Here is a 10,183-nt window from a genome sequence, read left to right as displayed (position 1 = left end):
AATTTCAATAATAATTTGTTATTCTTGGGTTTCAACAAACATATTATTATAGTAAAGTGGGGAAGAGTAGTAGCTTTGGAAAAAAGAAAGGGAGGGAGGGAGGGAGTAGTTGGGTTAAAAAATAAAATTCGTTGTTGAAGAATCAAGAATGGGTTCTCTCTAATCTTGTGTTGCAGCATCTTCTGTGGTGCTTCATGCCGACAGAGTTCCTTTGTTTTGGGTCCTCTCAACACCTTTCTTGCAATCATGGGGAGCATCATCCAATGACCCTGCCATGAACCATCACACAATCTTTGGAATGTTTAAAAGAGAAGTTACTCAAAGCTACCTTGTTCCATTTAAGAAAGAAAGGCTTTAATATCTATCCACAATAACAATGCAACACCACCAACCAATGCTTGGAAAATGACCTCCACTCACCACTATACATACTCTCATGCTGGTGGGGTTCAGATTTCAGACCAAACATACCTGGATGGGATACATTTAGCTTAGCCCTGCTCCTTTGAAATCCAATCCAATCACAGTCAAATTAACTTTATTAACACTCTCATAACAGTTGATCGGTTTAATTAGAGATCTTGAATTATAATTTTAGCTAAGTAAATATACTAAAATTCAAAAGAAACAATATTAAATAAGAATCAAATTAGTCTTTGTTAATCATATTTCAAACTGTCTTAACTTTTTAACAGTATAGATAGACACCTTGAAATTCAAGTCAATTAAGACCTGCTTTCCTAAGTTATGGTCCAGCGAGTTCTATTAACAACCAACCATATCATTGTACGTCCACCATTGTCCACTGGCACCAAACAGTAAGTTACTAAGTTTTAATTTGATTGATATGTTCAAACTCTACAGTATCCACACTAAAGATATAGTACTTCAAACTCTACACAGTATACACACTATACAGTATTTAAACTCGTCATCAAGCATGCACCGCATACAATACCAATTTTGCTACTTAGTATTTTAATAAGGAAAAAAAAATTATACACTGTTAGATCATGTAATTTTGTGTGTATAATGTGGTTAAAAGTATAAAGATTACTCCATGTTATGCTGTCCGTTTAAACTGAGATTAATGTGGGATTGGGACCCCATCCCCATTGGAGTGATATCCATGACAGCTTTAGCTAGCAAACAAAGGCCCCCCTTATATTCTGCTGCCAATACCACAAGACACTGAACTTACCAAGGAATCAACATCGTGACTGAACTTCAAAACAAGTGTCCATTTGAAAAGTCACAACTATAACTATATCTACATATTTGACGTGATTTCATCAACAAGACCTTTGGGATTGGATGATTTATGGCACAACTTTGACTTTATGTAGTCAGAATTAAAAAGCTGTTTCTCTTTGTTTGGAGGTGTAGGGCGGAAAGGATTCATCAGTCCTACAAGTGATTGATAGCGGAGCTAACTTACCAGATTTTATAAAAATGCACTACTAAGATTCTTTAGAGTATAAAATAACTAGTAGTAACAGTAAGAGGATTGAACCCCATTAAGACAATTTTTGATGCCCAAAGTTAGCCACATTTGACAAGAATATGATTGCAGCTTTTAGCGGATGATGTAAGGCGGAAAAACAACGTTGTTTTGAGCATTGCTTAGAAATGGAATCATCAAAGGACAATTCCATTCCCGACTTTACATATATTATTCTTATTATTATTATCATCAAAATCTCGAAATTCCCAGAGCCACATACACTTTATACAACACTCTTCCCGTTTCTGGAGCTGCTCATGCATTCCTTTTTTCTTCTCTAGCTTTACAAACAACAAAGATGTAACCTTTCCTTTCTCTAGCTTTAGGGATGAAGGATGGCACCACAAAATACAATAATAATAGTAATAATAATGAAAAGAAACGAAGGAGATAAGATCACAAGAAAAGTAATCGGAAAGAATTCAATAAATTCTTTTAAGAAAAAGAAAAAAAAAGTCCTAAATGATGATTAATCAAGCTCTCCTTCCCCTTCCCTAACCAAAAAAAAAAAAAAAAGTTACTAGACGGAAGATGTATCGACAAGAACGTCGTTCAAGACATCATCGTCAGAATTTGGGAAATCAAGAAGCTCTGCGTCCTTATGTTCATCAGTGGAAAAATCTCTCCTCTCCAATTTGGAATGAGCAGCAATGAATATTAATTTCTGCACCCTTTCGAGTGCGGTGGTGGAGTGTCTTTGTCCCCTAGAAACCCATCTCCACACATTCCAGTTCAATTTGAAGCCACAAGAAGAAGTTGCATGAAGAAAAATGAGCCTAACAGCAACCCTCCCCAAGGACTTGAACTCGGTCAGATATGATTCCCAAACGAGCCTACTGCTCTGCGGGTTGGCAATTCTCATCTTGCCGGTAACGGGATCCCTCTCCTTCATCTGCACGGCGCGTGCATACACGGGATCAAGCCCTTCCGTTCTCCACTTCATGAGCTCCATCAGAGCAATGTGCTCCTCCTCCCTCGAAACAAGCCTTGTTATGAGCTTGTCCACGTCCTTCTCCTGCTCCGCTGTCAAGCACTTGAACGGCGGCAGGTACTTGCCGCAGGTGTCTCTCACAAGATACTGCGGGTCCAGGATGTAGGCGGCAGCCCAAGCAGGGTGGTAGTTCTTCTTGAAGCGTCTCTCTATGACCTTCTCCACCGCTCCGTCTGCCATGTGGAACTTAGAACACCATTCTTTCACTTGGGCTCTCACCTCTTCCCACAAGGGAAGGCATTGACCAACAAGCGGCCTCTCTGACTCAATTTCCTGAGCTATGTCCCTGACCAGTTTCACGAGCGAGTGAACAGCGTTCAAGTCGTTCCAGAATCCAACGTCTCCGATTATATCCCCGACCTCCCTGGCGCTTGGGTCTTCAATGGAGAGAATCTTGAAGTGTTCATCGTGCAGGAGAAGCTGCAAGGCACGGGCAGAAGCCAGCGTGTCGTCCATGACGTCAAAGAGAGGGCCAAAGGTGAAGAAAGCATGATGAGAGTCGGGCGGGGGAGGCGGCATTCGCAGCATGGAGGCGTGGCCGTACTCCTGCAATTGGTACTTGTGGAAAGCATTCCTGAGATGGGGAGAGTTGTAATTGAGAAAGGAGGCGATCTTAAAAGAGTTGCGAGTGACGGTGGGAAAGAAGGGAAGTTCCTTGGTGAGATGCTTGATTAGAGAGGAGAAAGCTTGGTACTGACAAGAGAGATTAACCATCCAATGATTCTGAGACTCCAAATTTCTGAGAGCATTGGAGCCGAATCTGTCCGCAACAATGCCAACACACTTGTCAACAACATTCCCGCAAATGGCAGTGATTGTCTCCCTCAGAACCTCCTCTGCGTACTTTGAAGGAGCAGAGCCACTCACAAACACAGCTCTTCTGTACAAACTGGTCCCATTCGGCAGATTCACAGTCACCTTCACCACATTCCCATTCTCCTCACTGCTCTTTGCTTTCCAACCCTCCGTCGATAACTGAAAGAACATGGCGTCTCTCATCCGAGCTTCCGACTCCGCCTTCGCCTCCTCGAACTTCGAATCCAACCTCCCGCCAATCAACTCCCTCCCAGAAACCGCCGGCAAACCAACCTGGTTCAGAAACGCCCTGAACTTCGGCTGCTCCAGGCTCGAAAACGAAACCGAACCACAACACTCGTATACCCAATCGGCCAGGAAATCCAAGGCCGTCTCCACCTGCGTCTTGCTCAGCGTTGGACCGGGGGACGTTTTTGGACTCTTGAGCTTCTTCACGCTGTCTTCCAACATAGCCAGAGCTCCCAAATCGTCTTTTCCTCCCGACAGCATCAAATGCGGCTGCTGCGCCAGCAGACCCACCGGTGTAATCGCCGTGGAACCTGACGATGTGTACGCGATCTCCCCGCAGAACCGCGACGGATCCACCACCGCCAGCGGCGTCACGTGGTACGACGTAGCAGGACCGCCCGTGGCGGCGGCGGACGAAGTGGAACTCCTCTTGCGGTGGTTGTGGTTGGCCGTAGGAGAGGGAGAGGAGGCCATGGCAGCGACGGTGGGAGAAACAGAGGAAATGGGTTTGGCAGCGGAATTGAAATTGGGGCAAGTCCCACGCTTGAGGTGCTCGGAGGCTGTGCGAGAAGGGTTGGAAGCTGAGAAAACGGCGTCGCAGAGAGAGCAGCGTAGCTTCACCGCTTTGGGAAGACCGGTGTCAGCGTTGTGAACCAGCATAGGTTCGAGGTGCGCCCAGTACCAAGCCCCTTTTCCCTTGACTGCCTTGGTCCTAACCATGACCAACCCTTCGTATCGCTTGTTAACGGCTTTCGCTGATAGCTCCTCTGCTGAAGCGGAGTCCACGGAAGGCGTTGTGGCAGTGTTGCTCGCCGCCATTGCAGTGGAACTGACCAACAGAACCCACTCAAACACAAACAAACAAAAAAGCTTTGGTGTGTGATGATGGAAGCTCAAGCTGAAGGTCGTGGAGGATTTCTTATGATTGATTACATGTTATTCTTGGTCGTCATGGCTTAGGCCCTCCGGATGGCAATGAAATTGTGCATTCAAGTCGGAAAAGGAGGCCGGAATTTGAATTTCCGGTGGGTGGCCATTCATGAAATCGTGATCTGTAGAGAGCAGGTTTGTGAAGTGAAGAATCCGAGAGATTATAGTTTGTGTGGAGGGAGAAAGGAGAATGGGGCAGGGAGCCAGAAATAGAAAGGCAAATGAGGCTCAGCCTCCTCCTTGGTCATACATACATGATGCATCAAACTATCAAAGCTTAGCTGCTCTGCAGAACTTCACGCGCGAGATATTTGCGCGTTGGGATCATGCCTCAGGGTTATTGATGGGAACTGCTGCAACGAGGTAACACAGGAACACTAGTCCCCACGTACGAAACCAGGAGCCCATGAGTGACCATGCTTCTCACTTCCCACTCACTTCGCGAGTCTATATCACGCGCTCATCCAAGCCCTCTAACTCTTATTTTGAGTTTTGACATCCGTTTCACGTTCTGTAGCTTTGTTTTATTTTATTTTTTAACATCTTCCTTTATTATTTATTCATTCATTCTTATTTTTTTTATTATTTCTTTTTATTTTTCTTTTTCTTTTTTTTTTTTACCGAAAAACTTTCAATTAATATTTATTTTGTTTTGCCTATTCGTTTATTTTGAACTTAGAATTTTTGTGATGGTCGCCAGAAGGGAGGGTGAGTTTCATAAATTGGGCTCCCTTATGTGACTAACTGATATGTGAACTGTGAAGTACTAAGAATGTTTAACCTACGAATGGATTCCACACCAGTCACCGGTGCTCTTTGGACAGTTGTTGACTAAGACTGAAGCAACAACGGCGTTAAAAAGTTCATCGTATGTCACAGGACAATTTTATCGCATGCCCAAGTCAAATAAATTGAGGTCAATATTAATTAATAGGCTCTGTTTTGCAATTTTTTTATATTAGAATAGAGTAAATTATTAAAATGGTATATAAAAGTTTTACAGTTGATAAGATTAGAGTTGACAATGGATAGGATAGGATATGGTTTGGACTTATTAAAATTCTATTATATCTTATTTGTAGGTTGAGAATCTCTCGATACTAACCTTATTAGCACCCTAAAATTCTAAATCCTACCCTACACTATCCTACTTTACCCATAGAAATATTAAATTTTTTTAAAGTAAATATAAAATTCAATTATTCTGAATTTTATATATTAATAAAATAAAAAATAAAAAATTAATATTTTAAATTACTAAATTAATTAACTAATTTAATAGTTGTTCACTTATTGTAAGTCATTACATGAGAGAGGTTGTGAATTCACCTTTTATTTCTTTTACTATATACTTAATTTTTATAAAATATGTGTTATATATGCGGGTAGAGTACACCCTAAATTCGTACCCTATCCTATCCGTAGGCATATTCGGACCGATTTCTATCCTATCCGCGGCGGGTTGGGTAACCTACCCTACCCAAACGGGTTAGGCCGAATTGAATACCCGCATATAGAGTATGTATTGTCAGCCCTAGATAAGACGAATTCAAAAAATGCTAGAGACAAATAATTTTTTAAAAGATTTAAAAATATGACAAAAAGAACTAATATTATATATATTCTAAACAAAATTTTGATGCAATTTTTTATTATTAAAATTTTCTAATAAATTTTTTTTAGTATGAATGATCATATTTTAAAAAAAATAATAAAAAAATTTAAAAATTAAATTTTACTCTAAATTTTTGTGTGCATCTTCTAAATATTTATCCAAATATTTAAAATTAATAGATAAGTGTGTGTTTGGTTTAATGTTTTATCCAACAAACAAGTATGTTTTATTTTCTTAAACTAAGTTCTTTTTGTTTGGTTTCTTTTTCTTTTTTTCATCAACGTTTAACATTTTCCAAACGTACGTTTTTCAAAAGTAATATTGGACTTACTTCAACATTCAATTAAAAATGTCGTTGAAAATTTATGATAGACTGATTTATTTTCTACTAACCATACCTTTTTTTATTTTCTTTTGTTTTTAAATTTTTTTTTCATAAAATCTCATATACAAAGAAGATTGGCTTTAAAATTACAAGACTGATTCATTCAACAATAAAATGAACACTTTTTTCTTCATAATTTTATTTCTTTATAATCTACTAATTTGAGTAGAATTTTTTATTGGTATGAATTTATTTTTTTTATAATAGTAATAAGTATTTTATCTGAAACAGTTTGTATCTATTATTTATAGGTTATAATTTAAAAAAAAAATAAATTAGATTATATTGGCTGATGTTCTTGGATTTGTTTTTATGTTTTTTTATGATTATAATTTTTTAACTTACACAAAATTAGAATATCGAATAACAATGAATCTCAAAATCAAAAGGCGGTATGAGATATGAAAACTATCAGGCATTTTATTATAACAACAATTGAAAGACGATAAGAATAAGTTGAAAAACAAGTGGAAAAATTTTAAGAGAATGGAGAGTGTGGTACAAATTATTTGCTAAAGAAACTGGATTGGGATGGAATAGAGAAAAAAAAAACACAATAGATGCTATGGATGGATGGTGAAAAAAAAAATATCGGTATGTACTTGTTAAGAATTAGATATTATAATTTTGGTTTAATTATTCTGTTAATTTTTATAGTTTTATTAAATTTTTATTTAAGTCTTTATATTTTTTTTATTGAGTCCTTATACCATATTAAATTTTGTAGTTAAATCTCTATCATGATAAAAGTATTGGAATTAATAGAATATTCTGTTAAACAAAACGAATATGCCTAACATTTGACTGAATATTCTGTATACTTTAACAAAATATTCTGTTAATTATAGGAAATGACTTAATTATAAAATTTGATATGATATAAGAACTCAATTAAAAAAATATAGAAACTAAATTGAAAATTCAATAAAATTATAGGAATCAACAAAATAATTAAACCTATATTTTTAAAAAATTATAAGTGTTTTATTCTTACAAATATATAATATATGCAAGAGAATCTACCGTAAAAATTATAGGTAAAAGAATTTTCATTTGCTCATGAATTAACAGCATTATTTAAAGTTTTATCTTAATTTCATTTATATATTTATATTTACACATCATTTTGTATATATGTTTGAATTACTAGAATACACAAAAAAAAAAAAAATATCTTAATCACCTTATCATATATGTCAATTTGCACAACACATAATGCCATATCTATTTTATACTTTTTTATATTTATTGTTCTGGACAAATAATAATATAACAGACAACGACTAAAAGAAAATTCGACGTTATGAATTAACATTAAATACACCACAACGACAACATTACTAAGATTGAAATCGTCGAATCCCAGCATTTATGACGTAATGTAAAGTAACTAAATACTGAAAAAACGGCACCACCCAAAAAAGAGAGATAAAAGGGGAAGGCACTCTACAGGTAAGGACACTTATTCTATATCATCCAGAAATACTATTAATTTTAACATCGGAATGTCTTGTAGGTTGTCCACCCGGTCTAATCCTAAGCACGTCGAAATCAGGATCTCCGACCTTCATATAATAATATTTATTATTTAAATACATTTTGGTTAATATATTATATTTATATAATAATATTTAATAATATTTATCTTTTGCATAGGTAATATGAAAAAATATAAATTATGTCTTTTTTAGTCATTTTACATTTTAATGTGATTTTGGTCAATATAATTCCAACATGATTCATTTTCTCGAAAGCACATTTGACAAAAAATATCCAAACATAAATTAATTTTGTAAAAGCACATTTGTATCAATGTCCATTTACAAATGTTGATCCAAATATACAATAAGTCGTTTGCCAAGTATGAAATTTTTTTGTTACTTTTAAAATATAATATTTATTAGTTCTTTTTGTCGATAATATCTTTCAGCGACCTTTTTGTCAATGGCTAAATCTTTCGAGTACCGAATTGGTAGTTAACTCTATTAGAATATTAAGCGTGTTTTACATTAAAGTGAAGTGATACAAGCCCAATCATGCCAAATACTAGTCTCGGACCAACAAAAAAATTGTGAAAAACAAAGAAGCAATGAGGTCAGATGAACTATCACCACAATAAAGGAGTACAAGGTGAAGAGCCCCAATGTGGTTGAGAGATTATGAAACTTAGAAGGATGCATCACAAAAAAATAATACAAAAGTAGAGTTAGTTACTAACAACCTTAGTGGAGGATTGGTTAAATAGGAAGCAAAGAAAAATATAGAGTAACAGAGAATTATATAATTTATTTGTGGAGTACTCCCATACTCGAAAGGGAAAACATTGTTACATTTCTTTTCATAGGTTATATTTGCTCTCTTTTTCATTCTCCTCTTAATTCTTCTTCATTAACAATTTTTGGATTGATTTGTTGTGTTGTTATCATCTTTGCCTTTGTGTATTTTGCTGTAGAAATGGTATTTTTTTATTCAGGTCCATCATTGGTGCTTCCATTGAGAATTCACCATGGTGGAAGGAGCTCATCTGAATCGGTTGGAGGAATTGATACTCTCCAAAAAGCATGAAATATCGAAGTTATGTCGAGGGTTCATTAAAGCTAACAAGCGGATTGCCGAGATACAAATGCAGATTAACAATATGTATTCCTCTCTGCAATCCATTGAAAGGCTTCTTCACGATAACATGAAGTTGAAGAACAAAGACGATGAATCGGTCTTTGTCGGAGACGATTTTGAAGGAAGTTCGAATAATCAGCGTGCAGAGTTGTATTGGCCACGAAAATTGAAAGTTGCGAATCTGTCAATGTTCAATGGGAAAGGTGTTGAAGAATGGGTCTTCCAAGCAAGACAGTACCTTGAGACATCTGATATTCTGGTGGAGCAGAAGATCCAGGTTCTGTTTTTCTACCTTGTAGACGCAGCCTATGCTTGATATCGCTGGGGAGTCAATAATGGCATTCCTTACAATTAGGAAACATTCTTCGATGCTCAATGCCATGAACACTAGATTCATTAAAATGTGTTCTACGACGACCGGACCGCCCTCAAAGAATTGAGACAAGGAGGGTCAGTGGAGGAATAACAGGGCTAGTTTGAAGAGCTAAGCAATTAGGTCACTGGCATGAGTGAGGAGTGGATTATTGCCTTGTTTATTTCTCGGCTTCAAGAGCATTTAAAATGTGAGATACTTCTACCCCAAGCCACTTCTTATATCCAAGATGTGCCTATGGCCAAGCTACATGAACAAAAACACACGGTGACTTTAGGGCTATCCAAAAAAATGCAACTCACCCTAATACTTCCTTCAACAACCCGAACCGGTTCATCCTCAGTGGACTCTAAACCAGATTAATTCCAATCAGAAACCCACAATCCCTATCACTCTTGTCATGGCTTCTTCATCCCTCACATCACAAGATTATTCTCCCTCTGCAAAATCAAATACACGCCAGTTCAAGAAGCTCACATTTGCTGACATCCGCACTAGAAAAGAAAAAGGCCTATACTATTATTATGATGAGAAGTTTGCCCCGAAACACCACTGTAAAACCGTGTTCCAACTATTAGTTGCGGAGGAAGAGCTTCGAGAGTTGCTACAGGGGACACAGGAAGGAGTTTCCGGCGATTCAAATTTTGATCCTAAAGGAGAGGACGATGATGATAAGACTCCTCGCTTGTGGATTAGTCTAAACGCACTTGAAGGATAATTTCACC

General features: G+C 37.1%; 1 protein-coding gene across 1 annotated transcript; it reads right to left on the bottom strand.

Annotated features, from left to right (window-relative positions):
- Positions 1-1,726: 1,726 nt before the first annotated feature.
- Positions 1,727-5,121, bottom strand: LOC112749585 (uncharacterized). The gene has a single exon (XM_025797881.3). It carries the CDS (start codon positions 4,356-4,358, stop codon positions 2,025-2,027), a length of 2,334 nt encoding a protein of 777 aa, XP_025653666.1. The 5' UTR covers positions 4,359-5,121; the 3' UTR covers positions 1,727-2,024.
- Between the last annotated feature and the right edge of the window lie 5,062 nt (positions 5,122-10,183).

This window comes from Arachis hypogaea, chromosome 15 (assembly GCF_003086295.3).
Source record: "Arachis hypogaea cultivar Tifrunner chromosome 15, arahy.Tifrunner.gnm2.J5K5, whole genome shotgun sequence".
NCBI lineage: Eukaryota > Viridiplantae > Streptophyta > Magnoliopsida > Fabales > Fabaceae > Arachis > Arachis hypogaea.
The sequence above is the reverse complement of the archived record's forward strand: the minus strand, read 5'-3'. Positions and strand labels throughout refer to the sequence as shown.